Here is an 18965-nt window from a genome sequence, read left to right as displayed (position 1 = left end):
CCACTAAAAGATAGAGGTTCCAGATACCTCCGTATACGGCCTGCTGTGGGTGGGTCAGACTCAGAGAGAGAGAGGGGGTAGAGAAAGAGGGGGGGTCTCTCAACACGGAGGTGCGGCCCTCAATCAGGAAATCCTCTAATCAGGTAAAAGTATAGAAAAATTTCCAAGGCAACAGTAAGGACTTGTCGAAGTCAGGAGGTAGGCAGTGCTTAACCCAAGGTTGCCATACTTTTTCAAATTTCTTCACTTTATCGGTTTCGTTAAATGTCTTTTTCAGTCCAGAATATGGATATTTAAAATTTTTTTTATGAAGAGCAGATCTTAGCAGGCTGCCAGTCTTGTAATGTAAGCAACCAGCAGGTGTTTCAAAGCTGTCAGAAACCAACTGACCCTAATGCAGGTCCTACATGGGTCGAATTCCAAAAAATTTTCTTTAGAAAATCTGAAATTTTGTGCCTTTTGTGATCTGATGGTGCCACCATTCTTTTCAAAATTTTGACCAACCAAGCCTTCAATTTCACCTCATGTTGCTACAGAAAAGAATTTTTGTGGTCGGGAATGTTCTTTCCTTGTGCTCATGTGCATTTCTTTTTCAAAGAAATCATTTGTTTTTCAAAAAAATTCCAACATGCCTGATCACTCATATTCGATGGCCACACAAAAAATTGCTACCGCCCACTAATGGTGCGAAATTCGAACAAAAATTCTTAGATACGATTTTCGACAGAAAATTCTTTCGAAATTCGACCTATGCATGGCCGGCCTAATTCAGAGTCTTTGTTGTAATCTTTGAGGATCTTTATAAAGGAATCCTGTTAAAAAGCAGCCAGAGAGGTTTGTTTCGAAGCTCTTTTACTGCTTGTTAAGAGTATGTAAATAGTTTAATGTCCATAGTCTGATCACAGCTGCAATTTAACATACTAATCAATGTCTAATCATTCAAATCCTGTTTCATTTACAGACTTCAATAGGCATTCATTAAAATATTAAAACGATATATGCCACAATGATTGAGAGTAGCAAATGTCTGCTGTGAGACACTACTGCTTCCACACCGGAAGTATGGACTTCCACACCGGAAGTATGGACTTCCACACCGGAAGTATGGACTTCCACACCGGAAGTATGGACTTCCACACCGGAAGTATGGACTTTTCTCACTCCCAGGATTTGTATTGGTCTGAAATTCTCAACCATGACCGCATCTGCTGAATAATTAAGTTTCGTGTAGAATGCTTCCAGCTGTAGAAAAAAAAAGAGAAAGGTATAGTATGATCCATATGCGTTATGAGATTAAGGCAAAATAGAAAACGAAAATTCATGCTATCAGATGAAAGCACCTCAGATGACATCTCAAATCACTCTTCCAACATTTGCCTTCATTTTTGGAAGTTTCTAAATTCCCACACTTGCAGGCTGTTGTAGAATGAGACAATATGGTTGATGGCCAACCACAGTTTTATCAGATTCTTTAACAAAATTAGGCCATACATGAAACTTTAAACTTCATTGTTCAGTACAGGTGTGCATATGGATATTCTATACCAGCTCTTGTAGCTATGAACTGGGTCTTATTTCCCCTGAATGTTAACCCCTTCATGCCTAAGGGTTAAACAAATTTTAATGCCTAAGTACAATTTTGCAACTTTGCCATGTGTTAGTAAAACTGTACATATCATCACAACTACTTTGTACATCCAGGTACATCCAGGTGAATTATACCTTGTTTTTTTCAGGACAAATTGGGCTTTCATTTGGTGGTAAATGGTAATGGATTACTCCTGATTTTTGTTTTAATTATCAAAAGGAAAACGGGCCCAAAATAGTTAAAAAAAACAAACAAAAAAAAGTTTTTTTTAAATTTAGCTGTATATTTCTTGTTACTATCATAACCTACCACCCAAGAACAACCCAAAATTAATTTTCCTGCTCCTACCTTTTGCAGCGATATCACATATGTGTATGTTATTTGTTTGCACCCGTAGTACAGCCCAGAAAAAGTAGTGTGCATTTTGCTTTTTTTTTGTCCTACCTAAAACACACTGACACAAACTGAATCTGATACTAATTAACCGGTTCCAGACCATGTCACGCAGATATACTGCGACACAATGGCTCTCCTGGGCGAGATCCCGTATGGGTATGTCCTAGCCTTTTTCAGCCACCAGAGGGCTGCTGCACGGCTGGGGACCTGATGCACGTGGCCGGTGGGCATGGTCGCTGCTGGCCACGCGTAAACACACAAATCCCTGTGCTGTCAGAGGAGAGGAGCCATATTGTTTGTTCCTACTAAGTAGAAAAAACTATGTCTCCTCTTCTAGTCAATCCTATCCCCATACAGTTAGAACACACTGAGGGAACACATAATTATCGCCCTTGATCGCCCCCTAATGTTAACCCCTTCCCTGCCAGTGAATATTTACACAGTAATCAGTGCCTTTTTATAGCAAAAAAAGGCGCTGTAAAAATGCCAATGGTCCCAAAAAAGTGTCAAAAGTCTCCGATCTGTCCGTCGATATGTTGCAGTACCGCTAAAAATCGCAGATGACCGCCATTACTAGCCCTATCCTTCGTTCTCAGTCGATGCCTTGTACTGGGAAACGCATCGGATGGAGCACCAGTCTTTGACGTCACCACACAGCAGCTGGCTGGCTTGAGCCACGGCTGTTTGAAATATTTTCATTGCTTTTGGATGACAGTGTTTTTGAGCTTGTAATAAATCTTTTAAACGGAGATGCTGCACCATGAAGCCTTTCCTTCTTTTTACCTGGTAAATATACCCCAAATTGGAAGACCATAGAGAGGGATTCGTTAGTGATGTTGTTAAGAATATCACATGAGAACAACAGTCCGCTGTTTCGGAAAGGATACCGGCTCTGGAGGAGCCCTAGGAGGATGACTCTCAGGCTGAACGTCTCATTGCTGAGCAAGTAGATAAACCATATCTGGTAAGCGGCCTCCCTTATCATAAACATTGAACCGAAGTTCAAGCCACATTTTGAGTGTTGTACATCATGAATTTCTATTGAAGCACCATATGGACTTAAACATATTTACAATTTAATTTGTATTTATTTTTATTGTATTTGGTTGCGCAATTTATTTTCTTTTCACCATATTTATTATAGCAAAAAAGTAATAAATTTTTTTTAACAAAATTGTCGCTCTTTTTTTGTTTATAATGCAAAAAATAAAAACCGCAGAGGTGATCAAATACCACTAAAAGAAAACTCTATTTGTGGGGAAAAAAAGGACACAAATTTCGTTTGGGTACAGCATCGAATGACCATGCAATTGTCAGTTAAAGCGACGCAGTGCCAAATTGTAAAAAGTGCTCTGGTCAGGAAGGGGGTAAAATCTTCCAGGGCTGAAGTGGTTTAAAAAAAAAATCCTGCTCAAAGTATGCTGACCTTGACCTTTGAACCTTACTTGACCCAAACACTGACCCTGGCACTGACCTAGACCAAACCTTGATCTAGCTATTTTTTTCTTTATTTTTTTACTTTATTTATTTATTTTTTTACACACTTTTTTTCTCTCTGCAAGGACAGAAAAAAATACAATGTATCTTTCCTCTCCATTCAAAGAGAGAGAGAAACACAGGGGCGGGCTTCACAGTGAATGATCCCTTCTGCAGCGATCAGGTGACCCAGAATTGGGAGTTTCAGATCACGATTGTTAGCACGCAGCCCAGGACTCTTGGTGAGACCCAGTCTCTGTGCTGTTAAAGCAATCCTAAAGGCAAACATTTTGTTTTTTAAAAATAACAAAAATAACAAATATCTTATACTTACCTGCAATGGTTTTTCATAGAGCAGCCACAATTGTCCGCTTCTCAGGTCCCCAGCTGACACCCCTGGCCCCTCCCCCCTGCCGAGTGCGTGATCATTTCCGAGCTGGCCCTGTGTGTCCATTGACACACACAGCATGGCTTGGCCCCACCCCCCCACATTCTACTCACTGGCTGGGACTGACAGCAGCAAGAGCCAATGGCTCCCCCTGCTGACTCTCTGTCCTTTGAGGACAGAGAGAGAGAGGAGAGAAACACTACTCTCATGCACATAGCTGGATTGTGATCGGGCTCGGTAGGTATAAGGGGGAGCTTGGGGGTGGGAGCTACATGCAGAAGGTTTTTTACCCTAATGCATAAAATTCTTCTAGGCACCTTTTGCCTTTACAACCACTTTAGGTACAATGTAGAGTCACAGTGCTGCAGAACGGACTAATGTAAAAACAGTTTTTACTTTTTTAAGGATCAATACTTTTTCTATATCACCTTATTATATGTGATTTAACCGCTTCAGCCCCAGAAGATTTTACCCCCTTCCTGACCAGAGCACTTTTTGCGATTCGGCACTGCGTCACTTTAGCTGACAATTGCGTGGTTGTACAACGTTGCATCCAAACAAAATTGACAGCCTTTTTTTCCCTCAAATAGAGCTTTCTTTTGGTGGTATTTGATCACCTCTGCGCTTTTTATTTTTTTGCGCTATAAACAAAAAAAGAGCAACAATTTTGAAAAAAAAGCAATATTTTTTACTTTTTGCTATAATAAATATCCCCCAAAAATATATAAAAAAAACAAATTTTTTCCTCAGTTTAGGCCGATATGTGTTCTTCTACATATTTTTGGTAAAAAAAGCGTATATTGATTGGGTTGTGCAAAAGTTATAATGTTTACAAAATAAGGGAAATTTTTATGGCATTTTTATTATTATCTTTTTTTTATTAGTAATGGCGGCGATCTGCGATTTTTATCATGACTGCGACATTATGGGGGACACATCGGATGCTTTTGACACTATTTTGGGACCATTGTCATTTATACAATGATCAGTGCTATAAAAATGCACTAATTACTGTGCTGTACGTGGCGGGCGCGTGCATGCCCGCTAGCCCCGCCAATAAAAGGGGATGTACAGGTACGCCCATTTGCCCACCGCTGCCATTGTGCCGACGAATATCGGCATGCAGCGGACGGCAAGTGGTTAAAATGCAAAATTGCATAGATTTGTTTCTGCCGTTTAACCCAGCAAATGTTATTAGCTAGAACACCAGACTGTTCCTTTAGAGTGATATTAAAGGCATCTTTTAAAAAAACAAACATGTCATACTTACCTGCTCTGTGCAGTGGTTTTGCACAGAGCAACCCCAATCCTCCTCTTTTTGGGTACCCTGTCAGCAATCCTAGCCCCTCACTCATGCCAAGTGCCACCGTAGTAAGCAGTTTGCTATGGAGGCTCCCGAGCAGCTGCTCTGTGTGTTCATTCACACGCGGAGCGTGGCTCAGCCCCAACTTTCTCCTCATTGGCTTACTGGCTGTCTCAACAAATGAGGGGGAAGAGACCTGGGAGAGCCGCTGCTCTTGTGCACATCACTGGAAGGGGATGGAGCTCAGGTAAATACTGGGAGGGGGCTGGGGGCGCTGCTGCACACAGAAGGTTTTTTACCTTCATGCATAGAATGCAAAACCATTTTAAATTCATGCTAAGTAATCAACAGTGGAAAACAAAATCTAATAAAAGTATGTACCTGGGATTTCCCAAGCTTTATTGTTTCATTAAACACAGTCCAGGTGACAGTTTCAGCGCAGCCAGGAGTAGTGAGAGAGCCATCATATCTGTAGAAAATGTTTAGTTTTTTTTCTTCTGGAATCAGGTCTTGTAATTTCACTTGTGAAACAATTGTATGCAGGTCTATTTAAAAAAAAAAGTGGTTTATTATGACTTCAATTAAATCATTCTGCAGAATATATAATTCTTGAATTACATGAATACTGCAGAATTAAACTCTATTTTAAGTTAGAAAAAATGAATTGGACTTCAGGCCAAAGCTCATACATAAAGTATACCTCATAAATAGATGATCAACAAAACTTTATTATAAAACATACTTATTGTTAGTAACCATATGAAGCATTAACTATTAAAAGTAACTCAATTTCTGTTAAAAAAATCTAAAGTCTAAATTTCAATGGTTAGCCTATTTATTTCTGTAATAACGTCTCATTACTTAAGATAATAATAGAAATATATATGTATATAATTGTTTCTAAACAAACAAGGCTTTCATAGAAACATAGAAGAGTATTGACAGAAAAAAAGGCCAAGTGGTCCAACTAGTCCTCCCTTTTATTTTATTTTATCTATTTATGTTTTGGGTGTTTTTTTTTTTTTTTTTTGGGGGGGGGGGGTTCTTAACACTTTTTTGAGTATAAATCTATGTGTGTCCCAAGCATGTTTGACACCACACACTGTTGACTGACTCACTGCCTCGACTGGAACTTTCAGTAAAATAAAATTTTCTAAGATTTGTTTTGAACTTTCCTTCTGCTAGTTGGAGGTCATGTCCCCATGTTCTTGATCCTAGCTTCATACTGAAAAAAACTGCCCTCCTAAACCTTATTCACCCCCTTGACTTATTTGAAGGTTTCAATCATGTCAACCCCTTTCCCTTCTTTCCTCCATACTGTCCATTTTAAGTTCCTAAAGTCTCTCCTGATACGTTTTATCCCCCAGATTTTTCACCATTCGTGTTACCCGTCTCAGGACTTGTTCTATCTTACCAATCTCTTGTAGTAGGTGCGGTCTCCAGAACTAGTATTTTGGACACTGAAAGTCCACTTGGAAGTGCAGTCCCTGTAGATCTGAGGGGAAGATCTGAAATGAGGGGAAGCTCTGCTCATTTTATCAGCCAATCATGTACAAGCTAAAATGCTGTTTTTTTTATTTTCCTTGCATGTCCCCCTTTAGATCTACAGCGACTGCACTTCCAAGTGCACTTGTAGTGCAAAGTGGATTTGCCTTTAGTAAATAACCCCCTAAGTGTAATATGAGGGAGACTTCTGTGTGCAGTCTATGGAGAATCTTGTGCGAATGGCTGAGTGAACCTCCAGCTGCAGAATGAAGTGAAAAAATCAGCAGTGGTATTATTACCATTGCTAAATGTGACAGCTTCCTCCTGGTTGTTAGGGAGCCAGCACCTGCTTTATAATGACACTAACATTATGATTCTACTGGAAAGCATTACAGTTATTTTTAAAGATTTTATTACATGTGACCTAAAAAATTCTGAACAAAATGAATTAAAACAAAAAAAGATTAAATATTATATTTAAAAAGTATTATTATAAAATAGATATTATTATTAAAAAATAGAAATAATTAAAAAGCAGAAAAATAATAGTAACTGAGAAGTGGGAAAGGAGGTAATTTGGATTGTTTACAGTTTACTAAGGGATAAAAAGCAGTTAGGGCATCCACTGGAACTGCAGATGAATGAAACGGATGGAATACAATGTAACAGTAATGTTGTCACACTGTATTTCTAAAAGAAGATTTTAAACAATGATATTTTTTTTCAGTACTGACATCTCAAAGACTGCCATGGCTGTGACATAAGTAGACAGAATGTTGTGTTTTAAAATATGAGAATTACAAAAACTGTAGGTAAATAATCTTGCACATTACTTTAAAAAATACTCAATACTTATTCCAATCAGTCAATTGTGTCATACCTTTTGATCTGATGTCATTTAGGGCCTGAATTATACCATCATAATTGCTATTGTTTTCCTGTGATTCCTGTAAAGAGTAGATGAGAATGTAGAATTGTATTTTAATAAATAAAATAAGTTTTTCATATTTACCATAAAATCTTTTTCCTGAAGTCCATTGAGGGACACAGGAACATAGTAATTCTTAGACATTTCAATTATACTGCCTCTTTCAGGAGATTGAAAAACAATAAAACTTTAACACAGTGGGATGGAACCTGTGTCCCTCAAGAAAACGGACAATTGTCATTTAATACTTACCGTAATTTTCCTCTCCTGGTCAGGAAAGGAAAATTATGGTCCAAATATCACCCAAATCGCCCTCCGCTCTTCTCAAGACCTCCTACTCTCAATTTCTCCTCCTCCCATCTTCGTCTCCAGGATTTCTCCAGAGCCTCTCCCATCCTCTGGAACTTGCTACCTCAATTGGTCCGTCTATCCCCTACTCTTGCTACCTTCAGGTGATCCCTGAAAATTCATTTCTTCAGGGAAGCCTATCGTGTCTACAACTAATCTCCTGCCACTTCCACCAGCTCATTCCCCACAGTTACAACCTTTTGTACCACTTGGCCCCACCCTATTAGATAGTAAGCTCCTCTGAGCAGGGCCCTCTTAATCCTCTTGTATTTTATTGTATTGTAACTGTATTGTCTCCTTTCATATTGTAAAGCGCTGCGTTAACTGTTGGCGCTATATAAATCCTGTATAATAATAATATCCGGTAACAATTTTCCATTTTCCTGGCCCACCTCACGTCAGCACGAATGGGATATAACATACCTAAATCAAGGGAGCTAAAAGAAAAGAACTTAAAAATACGCTGATTCACAAAAATAATTTTTTTTGTGCTGGAAAGGCGCTCACACCATTGATGCTCCAAATCTCGTCAAGCTGGTTGAGATTACGTCAAATGCTGAACAAAGGTTTTTAACAGGAGCTCCAGGTGGCTGTCTTACATGTGTCCTTAATAAATACCTTTGCATAAGCCGCCCAGAAGGCTACTACCCCTCTGGTTGAGTGAGCTTGCACATGTTGCGAAGGAGCAAAGCCTTGCTTTTTATACACCAGATCAATCATCTTCGTGATCCAAGAAGCTATAGTACGTGATTATGCCGGTTCCCATTTACATGGACCAGAAGGTAAAACAAAAAAGTCACCTTTACGTACACTATTAGAACCTTGTAGATACATTGAAATCAATTTAACCATATCTAATGGCCTAAGGTCCAGTTGATCTGTTCGCTCTGGTATTACGGAAAAACTTAGAGGCACTGCCTCCCAATTTATATGGACTCTGGAAACCACCTTTGAGTACAAGATTGGTGAAGGCTGTAGAATTACTTTGTCTGCTGGGATATAGATAAAGAAAGGGCCAAGGAGGTATCACATCCATTTGAAATTGCTAATGAAAAAAGGGGAACGTTGAAGCGGACTATAGGTACCAGAAAAGGAATGCAAAATATTATTAGAAAAATTAATTTATTAAACATAGATATAAAAAATTGACAATATAACATTAAAAACAGATAGTGTTGGCTTCCAATAGAATAAGCCACACAGTCTGTGTATAGCTCCCTGTTGCTGCTTGACAGGGCTGGTACAAGGGGTGGGCAGAAGGGGCGGATGCCCTGGGTGGGACCATTTACTGGAGGAAGGGGGGCGCTTGGGGCCGCTTTGATCTGTAGCTGCAGTGTTCCCCTCCCACCTCCTCCTCTTGTTTGTCACACAGCGCCGGGAGCGCTGTGTGTCAGGGAGCTGGGTCTGTGTGTGTGTTCAGTGGCGCCGTAACAAGGTCCCGCCCCCCCTAGACCGGCTCATGTGGTAGCAGATGAAACCAGTGTTCCACCTATCACACGAGCCGGTTCAGGGGGCGGGACCTTGTTACAGCACCGCCGAATACACATACAGACCCAGCTATGTGACACACAGCGCTGCGGGAGATGTCCGCTCTGTGATCCAGGGCAGGCTATGGTGAGTCTGCATTCATAGGCACAGAGAGGCTGCTATTGGCACAGAGAGGCTGCTATTATGGGCACAGAGTGTCTGCGATTATGAGCACAGAGAGGCTGCAATTATGGGCACCGAGAGGCTGCGATTATGGGCACAGAGAGGCTGCGATTATGGGCAGAGAGGCTGCGATTATGGGCACCGAGAGGCTGTGATTATGGGCACCAAGAGGCATCGATTATGGGCAAAGAGGCTGCGATTATAGTCACAGAGAGGCTGCAATTATGGGCACAGTGAGGTGGCATTGATGGGCACAGTGAGGCTGCAATTATGGGCACAGAAAGGCTGCGATTATGGGCACAGTGAGGCGGCATTGATGGGCACAGAGAGGTTGCAATTATGGGCACAGTGAGGTGGCATTGGTTCATCTAGACAGACTTACGTGCCTCTTCATAGGCTAATTCATGCTTCCTTTCATGCACATAGGAATTTGGCTAATACATATGGGCACACACAGAGGTGTGAGCACACATGCGCATCTGTGTGCTAACGTGCACAGGTGACTGATCTTGGAGCCAAAACGGGCTATTTAAACTGTGTCAGTGCTCAGGATCAATGCTGCTTTGTCTTTTAGCCTTCCCTGTATTCTGAGACCCTGTAATTTTGCATGCTAATTCCCCTGCTGTTCTACAGTCTGCTACCAATGCATGGCTCACCTGCTCGCAGGCAACAGTGCCATCCTGCTTCAGTCTGCCATCCACCAGCTGTCTACCAGCTCACCTGCATCACTGAAGACTACTGATGATCTCTCCTGCCTGGCATGGATACTGGCAAGACCTACAGGCACTCGTGCACTTCTGCGCCTTCTGTTCACACTACCAGGGGCCCAGAGTCAGAGGTGTAAGAGAGTCCTTCCTCATCATTTCAGGCTTTGCTACCAGGTACATGATACAGGGCCTATGTGGCCAATAGAGCAGAATTAGAATGGCATGAGCTTTCTCCTTCAAGATCTTCAACAGTACCCTCAACTTCAGCTGGGAAGGTGGAAACACCTAGATTAGGGGGTAATCCCACGGAATTGTGAAAACATCTTGGAGTAACGCTTTCTTGTACCTGTATCTCACTCTGAATCCGGGTACTTGTAAGTTTGATGGAGTTGTCATAAGATCTATGAAGGGCGTGCCCCAATGAGCAAAAATCGGTTTGAGGTACCTCCTGTTGATAGACCATTTATTGCTGTTTGGGAAAACCAGGCTCAATTGGTCCGCCAGCTGATTTTGGTTGCCTGGCAAATATGCTAGTGTCAGTGCCTCCACATGCGTCTCTGCTCAGCAAAAGATATTTGTTGCTAGTTGTAGAAAGGATACACCCCTTCTGCCCCCTTGCTAGGCTATGTAGGCTACCACCATTCAGTTGTCCAGCAATAATTTGATGGGAACACCCCTCAAATCAGATTCTGGAAACAGAGCAGGGCTAGGAAGCTGCCTGTAACTCCAGGGGATTGGAGTGCCTGGACTCCATGACATCCCCTTTGCCTTGAACTCCCCTCCTGAGGCAGTGAGCTCCTCACCCCCAGAGACTGTCATCTGAATTTACCACTACCCAATCTCCCAGATTGAGAGGCATACCCCGAGAAAGGATCCTTGGCAATATCCATCAAGCCAAACTTTGCCAGATGCATGCTGACACAAAATATATTCTGATCCAATGAGAAGCTGTTCCACTGGGTTAGGAAGGGGACCTCGAAGGCTCTCTAATGAAATTGGACTGCCGGTATTGGTGTTGTGAACATGCCTAGAAGCATACAGTCTCTTGCAGAAAGAAAAGGAGGTACCATAACAAAATTAATTCGGCAATCTTGTGATATAGTAGAGAAATATGCCTCTTTTGGGTATGGAGTATTACGCCAAGGTATTCCATCACTACCTTCAAGGGTGCAGCGCTCTCCTTCAATACGTTAAGTGCATGAATTAATTCATATATAAAGTTCATCAGTGATCAAAATAATATTAATAAAATAAAATACAATAACTATTATACACATAAATATATAAATATATCAACGTGAGTCCATCTTTCAGTGCCAGTCCATAAAGATATACTGTATATGTATAAAATCTGTGAATCATGTAATCCCATACACCAAAAACAATCCTGTGTGTATCGACCTTTGTTCACCACGTGCCCTTCACCCCACCTAAGGATGTCTTCTCACCTGCTTGGGTGGACCCCACTACCTAAAGGAGGTCAGTATGCGCCTTTGCAGTGTAAAAGTGGCACTGCTTCCACTGACAGATCAAATCAAGTCCACAGCCCTTAGCATAGTGTCATAAAAGCGGCAAGAAAAAAACCCATAGTGCAGATTGTCCATTCAATATATTTATTCAGAAGTCAAATACAGGCATATTTCAGTACTATCCTTGGCTTGCACAGTCCTCCTTGCTCCATCTAGCGTGATTACGTCACCACCCACCTCACGCGTAGCGCCCAATGAGCTTTCCCAAAGGTCTAGACTACACTAGGAGGGACTGGATGGGCATCCCATCAAAAGGATTTCTCTGATTTTTCGGCCGCCTATGCTGCCTTAGATTTTATGCCTCCCCTCCATTGTGTTCTAGTATATTTGCAGCCTGGTCTGTAAGATCTGGCTTCTCAAGCTCTTTTAAAATGGGACTGATTTCAGTGAAAAGGTTTCTGCTTTTTCCTATTTACTAGAGACAATAGCCCAGACTTTCTGCTGTGACCCGCTTGATGGCTTTGTCAAGGGTCTTACCGAATAACAACCTTCCATTGTATCGAATGTTGCAGAGGGCTTGCTTTGATGTACCATCTGCAACATGGTGGGTCACAGCCATAGGGCTCTTTTTGCTGTGACAGAGTGTGCCATTAGTTTCACTAGAACTCTCACTAAATCTATTGATGATTCTGTCAAAAAAAAATCTATTCTAGATCTTATTGCTGTTTTGACATTTGCAACCCATGCTCTAGAAATAGAGGTCAGGGCCATTGTTGGCTGACAAGCTGCGCCCGCCACTCAGTAGATTCTTTTGAGGCCAGCGTCCACCCGCATACCCATCGGGTCTCTAAAAGCGATGGAATCGTCTAAAGGGAGAGAAACATGCCTCTATAGGCATTGAAGAGCTGTGTCCACTTCAGGTAGAGTATCCCATAATGAGGCATCCGAAGATCTTAATAGGTATAACTTGGCATATCTATTTTGAATATTAACTTTTTTTTCGGGCTTCTCTTATTCATTTTCTATCAATTCCTGTATTTCTGTCATTATTGGAAAAGAGGATCCTACTTTGGTTGACAGTCTTGCTCCCACTCTATTGCCCCCTTTACTGCATGATGTAGAGTTCTATGAGCTGGAAATTTAAAGAATGCTCTGTAAGCCCCCTCCCAGGCTGAACCTGAAGATACCTCTACCACTAGCGGGAGTTTGGTCTTTATCTTGACAAGACTTTAGATTTAGGATTACTTTCAAGACTATTAGCACTGGCCATAAGCTGCATACTCTCAGCCACCGCTTGTTGAATATAAGTTTTGACTCTGAGTGCATCTGCCTCTTTTTCTGCGGCCACATCCTTAATGCGGTCTGCTCACAATAGCTTTTCTGGTAAGGATGCACAGAACAAGGCCGCAGAGGCCTTGAGATGGTCCCCGTTCAGTTCTGACAAGTTCCACATCTGGCATTCTACTACAGCCTGAACTATTTGGTAAATGGGACCAGCATTTAGAATATGTCTCCGAAGAGTATGCTGAAGATGAGTGATGGCAAGACTTTTCCTTACATTACTGCTTTTGTTTAGGGCTTCTGCTTCTAGAAAAGCAAGGCACAACCATAAGTATAGTGGTGTAGCATTATTTTACCACATGTCCCACGTAGCTCCCTCCTACCTATCTCTGGATTTGTGTGCCTCTGATAAGGGTAGTGAGCTCATGGCTGAGAAAAGACAGAAGAAAAAAGCAATTTTTTTAGCGCCATACAAAAAGTTAGTTCATCCCCTTCTCTTTTTTTCTTTGGCGTTGGTCCTACTTGATACATACTTGATACAGGGGAGAAAGCATAGGCACAGAATGGCAGCCCAGGTAGCAGAATCTCCAAAGGCATATAGAGCTGGGGTTAGAGGAAATGAACAAGAGAGAGGCAGTTAGGAATGATAAGTGAATAAGTATCTCCACAATGTAAGAATAAAGGTATTCCTTTCAGAGACATATATGCTTTGGCACCGAAATGTCAAAATAGCCAACTCGTCAAAATCTCCAACTACGTCACTTCAGGTGACTCTCCAGCAGCAGATTTCGAAGAGTTGGCTCTACTGGCCATGCGTGTGCGTGCACCCGACAAAATAACAGAAACCCCCAGCAGCTGTTGGAGAACTCGACAAGTTTTCAAAAAAGGTTAGTGACTTACCTTGTGCATGCTCACTGTGGCGATCGGTAGATCCAAATTCTCCAACAGCTGCCTGGGGTTTCTGTTATTCTGTCAGGTGTACGCACGTGCATGGCCAGTAGAGCCAAGTCGTGGAAATCTGCTGCTGGAGAGTCACCGGAAGTGACGTAATTGTAAATTTTGATGAGTTGGCTATTTTGACAGAATAGAGCAAGCTGAGCTTCTGGCTTAAAGCTTGTGCCATTGCTAGGCGACAGGCGGCCACTGGCCGCTCTGCCCCGTCCACCTGTGATGTAAGCCCCCAGCTTTCAAAACAAATGAGAGCTGTGCGGCTCCCAGGGAAAGAGAAGTAAAAAGAAGAGAAAGCATGAAAAAAGGCATCTTGCCACCACACTTAAGGTGAAAGCATGCTGTTTAAGCATATCGCCCGCAGTCCTGGCACACAGTGTGTCTATTTTTTAGGGGGATTTACCTCAAGTCGCCTGGACCCTCTAACCCTGGGAGAGACTGAACCTGCTGGGGCAATGTCCCTGAATGCATTGTCCTGGTTCTGCATGCCTATGACCAAACTACTAGCAGTAGAGCAACAGTATTTCCTCATCTAGGTATAGGGGTAGGTTATAGGTGTAAAGATCTAGGAAAACTTTACCTTTTACCCTCTCTGCCCACAGCCCTAGTAAAATAGTAGTGGGAGGCAAAATACATTATCCTGGAGGCAGAAATTCAGCCCTGTGGATGGCTAAGAGGTACAAATAACCTATTTTCAGCTTACCAAGGAAGGGTATGGCCGCCATACTTATCCTCAGATAATTTGCATGTAAACCCACCTAAGTTCACATTCTACAACATCATTGGGCAAAAGAAGTGTGGACAAGTTTAGGACCCTCCAAATACAGTTTGGTATTTTGTAAAGTTTGGAATTGTTAATTTTTTACCCTTCCTCTTTTTATTCTTCCTCTTAAAACACTGGTCCAGTACAAACTGACAAACAGACTGGCACCAGTCCAGCAGATAGCTACACATTTGACAGCCCTTCTGCAATAGAGATACCAGCCCTTACACCAGGTGAGCTGGGTTGGTGTATCTGAAGAGAGGGGGACATACTAATAAAATGTAATGTTAAAAAATAGAATAAAATAAGAAGCAGGTCTAGCATATCTTCCAAAATTTCTAAACATCTACTATATAATTCAGTTTGGGTGGATTTTTTTGTCCTTGCTCGTTTACTCAAAGGTATGTCCATTCTGCTAACCATAGCTTGACTGTAGTAGCAAATTAGACAGATTATTCTTCTGCAGAAGCATATGGGTCATTGAGGTCAGTTTTAATTCATAATTCTTATTCAAATGTTTACTACAATTTTAACTATGTATTTTATTTTTATTACATTAAAACACATAGAGATTATGGTAATGTATTTATCAAACATACTTCAATAAAGAATGCAAGCACAGCAATTGTTCTTCCTTCCCCAGTAATATCTCCACCAGATTCTGACCGGCTGCTGGACATTAGCGTGTGAACTATATGAAGCTAAACAAAAAGGAGAAGCATTGCATTAGTGTTTATTGTATTATATTGCTTTTACTTACATATGTCATTTAATAAACTGATATTTTGTGTTGTTATATTTATGAAATCCATATTTTACAAATACATTTTAAATACCGAGTGATTTCATGCTAAATTGTATACAGAGCATGCCGATGTCTCTACTTAGAAAGCTCAGCGCTCGTTCTGTACATTTTGGCTGCATCTGCATACTGAAGATATACAGGCAGTCCCCGAGTTACGAACAACCGAGTTACGAACGACTTCTACTTACGAACAGCCTCAAATGGCGGCCACTTGTGCTCCACGCTGGTCCTGGATACCTTTCGAGCACTTCCGGATACATCTCACACTGCTGTACTACGTCCCAGATAACATAACAAGAGCCCGGAACATCCCACATTCATGCACAGGCGGCAGTTACACTTACGAACACTTCGAATGCAGTGTTCTGACCGGAAGTTACACTTACAAATGCAGTGTTGCGACTTACAAACAACTTCAACTTACGAACAAACCTACAGTCCTTATTGTGTTCGTAACTCGGGGACTGCCTGTAGAAAGCAACATCTCTACTTGCAGAGAGCCCTTAAATAACAAATTCATAATTGGCACCCGCTGGCTGGAAGAGACAAATATAAACTACATACTGTATATGCAATATATCTAAGCATAATACAAACATAAAAAGACAGGGGAGTGCTCAAGCGCTGACGTGAGTATATAACAGAAGCCGACAGAAATATGGAGTAAAAATAATTAAGTGAATATAAAATTACTGAGAGATAACCTAATAATATAGCTGAAATTAATATAGTGTAATAAGTGCTGCAATAAAATGAGTGAGTAATTGTGCTGATATTACGGTACATAGACGATTGTATAATGCTGTGGAAGGGGGAGGAGGAACCTCTCCGTGCATTCCTGGAGGAAACCAGTGGAAAGAAACAGTTTTATTCCTGTGGATAGTTGCCATTTTGATCCATGGCTGATTAACATTCCGAAGGGACAGTTTATAAGACTTAGAAGGAACTGCACTGAAAAAAGCACTTTTTTGGAACAGGCTGAGTGTGTTGGAGAAAAATTCATTCAAAAAGGTTACAATAAATATTTTATAGAAGATAAAATTAAAGAGGTGTCGGAAATGAATAGGGATGAGCTAGTAAAAGATAGGCTAAAAGAACCACTACGATGGGAAGAAGTCCCAATGATTATGGATTATAACATTCAACACTGACAGATAGAAAAAATCTTTAAAAAGCACTGGGCACTCCTTCTAGCTGATCAGCAACTAAGAACGATATTACCAGCTAAACCACGTTTTGTCTACAGAAAAGCACCAACGTTGAGAGATCTAATTGCTAAAAATGCGGTAGACCCTCCCAAAAAATCCCAAGAATTGACCTTCTTTCAGAGAAATGGCTTTTTTCCATGTAAGCGTTGTTATGCTTGTATAAACACGAAACAGAATGGACAAAAATGCACTAACTTTAATGCTACAAGTAATAACAACCAATACGAGATAAAGGATTTCATGACATGTAAAAGTGAGGGAGTAGTATATGTTCTACAATGTCCTTGTTCGTTACAGTACATTGGTAGAACCAAGAGACCAATGTGGAAAAGAATTCGTGAGCATATACAAAATATAGTGAAGGGTTTTCCTAAACACAGTGTCTCACGACATTTTTCACTGTGTCACAATAAAGATCCATCATTCCTAAAATTTTGGGCTATTGAAAAATATCAAGCACACTGGCGGGGTAGTAATAGAGTAAGAGAATTAAGTAAGCAGGAATCCAAATGGATATTTAATATGCGTACTCTCACGCCATCAGGTTTAAATATAGATTTCGATCTAAATTGTTTTATATCCGATTTTTAATTATATGCGATTTTTTAATTTATGCGTGGGCTGCATTGTGGGGTTATGTGTCTATTTTAAAATAATTTTATACATTTTAGTTTAACTTATTTTAATTGTTTTTCCATTTGGGTTTTAAAATAACAATATAATATTATTACTATCATACATTAGATAAAATTCTTGTTTAGGTAGAATTAATTGGATAAAACAGGTCATTACATTTATATCATTCTAATTTTATTATTTGATTGAGGTATAGGTATTTATCCGCTAGGGGCAGAGTTCCCATTATAGCACATAGTAATTAGATTAGTATTCATTGTTTTTAAATGACTTTTGTAATTTATTTTATTTAATATCATATATGTCTGAAATAAACGTTTTGTTACGGAATAGATCAGTTAACATACTGTATCAGCAAGGCTGTTATAAGTGCTCTAATACCTGAGAGACAGTGCTAATGAAATGATGATGCATTGAATGCTTGGGTAACCATGGCCACGGTAAATACAGACTATAAAGGCAGAGCAGGCTTGTGACAGAGGCACCCTTGATAAAGTCACGTGTCGGTGACGCAACGCGTCGGGAGGCGGAGCCTGTGACACTGCTGGGAAGGCTGTGTGGGAGCACTGACGGCGCACGCCAAGCCCGTGATACAGAGCAGTTTGCAGCTGATCATTATTGTCCATACGCGATTGCTCAAAGCAGGGGATATGTGTGTAAGGATTAACATCTTTTATATTCACATGTCTTGCTGAGATCTTTGCGCAATGGACCTGTCTCTCTTCTCATTTTATATGGCTTGTGAATGAGCGGTGATTAAGTCAAATCTCACTGGAAGCTGAGTGGAAGATAAGCGGCAGTGATTCTACTGATACTATTACCATTGAAGGCAGAGTTTTGGCATTTTTTTACTCATTAGCACTATTGACTCATTTTCATGCTTCAAGGCACATACGAGTTGCATACGAGGAGCACGCTATGTAATAGGACATTTTTCTTATATAGTTTTATAAACGTTTTTCACGGATAATTTTTTCCTTGGTTATTGATATACATCTGATTGTTTAGGTTTAATTAAGCAATATTGATTGCTTTATTACTCATCACATGCACGCAAATATTTGATATTATAGTATTTTCATTTGGACATTAATTTAACAAATCACAGAAGTATTATATTAGGTTTTTGGGTTTCTGTTTTTTTGTGATAATATTATGCACAATTTTGATTTGTATTTATACTTATAGTGTGTACACTTATGTATTTAATTATTTACTTTTATGTGTGAGGAAACATTGTTACACACTGAATAAGTTACATTGGAGTAGACACAGGAGAGGTTAATATCAGCGAAATAATACAAACATAACATTTATGAAAATAAACCAAAAGAATAAAAAATTACTGCGCTTCCCTATACCCCCAAGCTGCAGTTCTAATTCATAGGTAAAAGAATCAAATATATAGAAGAACAGTTAACAGAACTGCGCTAAAAAAATTAAAATTATAATGGATAAAATTCCCATCAACCAAAATATCTCAAATAATGTATTAAAATCAAAACAACATAATATATTCCAAACCCAAATGTCAACACAACATGATTGTCATTAATTAATTAGTTAATGGGTATTGTGACTGTATT

General features: G+C 40.4%; 1 protein-coding gene across 1 annotated transcript in view; it reads right to left on the bottom strand.

Moving 5' to 3' along the window:
* Positions 1-963: 963 nt before the first annotated feature.
* Positions 964-18965, bottom strand: part of CA4 (carbonic anhydrase 4) — a 125383-nt gene continuing 107381 nt past the window's right edge. The window contains exons 12-16 of the mRNA XM_073615244.1: positions 15330-15431; positions 7517-7583; positions 5533-5696; positions 1140-1242; positions 964-1067 (exon numbers count right to left, since the gene is read on the bottom strand). Coding sequence (XP_073471345.1) covers positions 979-1067; positions 1140-1242; positions 5533-5696; positions 7517-7583; positions 15330-15431 — 525 coding nt within the window. The 3' untranslated portion in view covers positions 964-978. The remainder of the gene's footprint in view (positions 1068-1139; positions 1243-5532; positions 5697-7516; positions 7584-15329; positions 15432-18965) is intronic.

Source organism: Aquarana catesbeiana, linkage group LG02 (genome assembly GCF_042186555.1).
Source record: "Aquarana catesbeiana isolate 2022-GZ linkage group LG02, ASM4218655v1, whole genome shotgun sequence".
NCBI lineage: Eukaryota > Metazoa > Chordata > Amphibia > Anura > Ranidae > Aquarana > Aquarana catesbeiana.
This window is presented reverse-complemented; position numbering and strand designations above follow the sequence as displayed.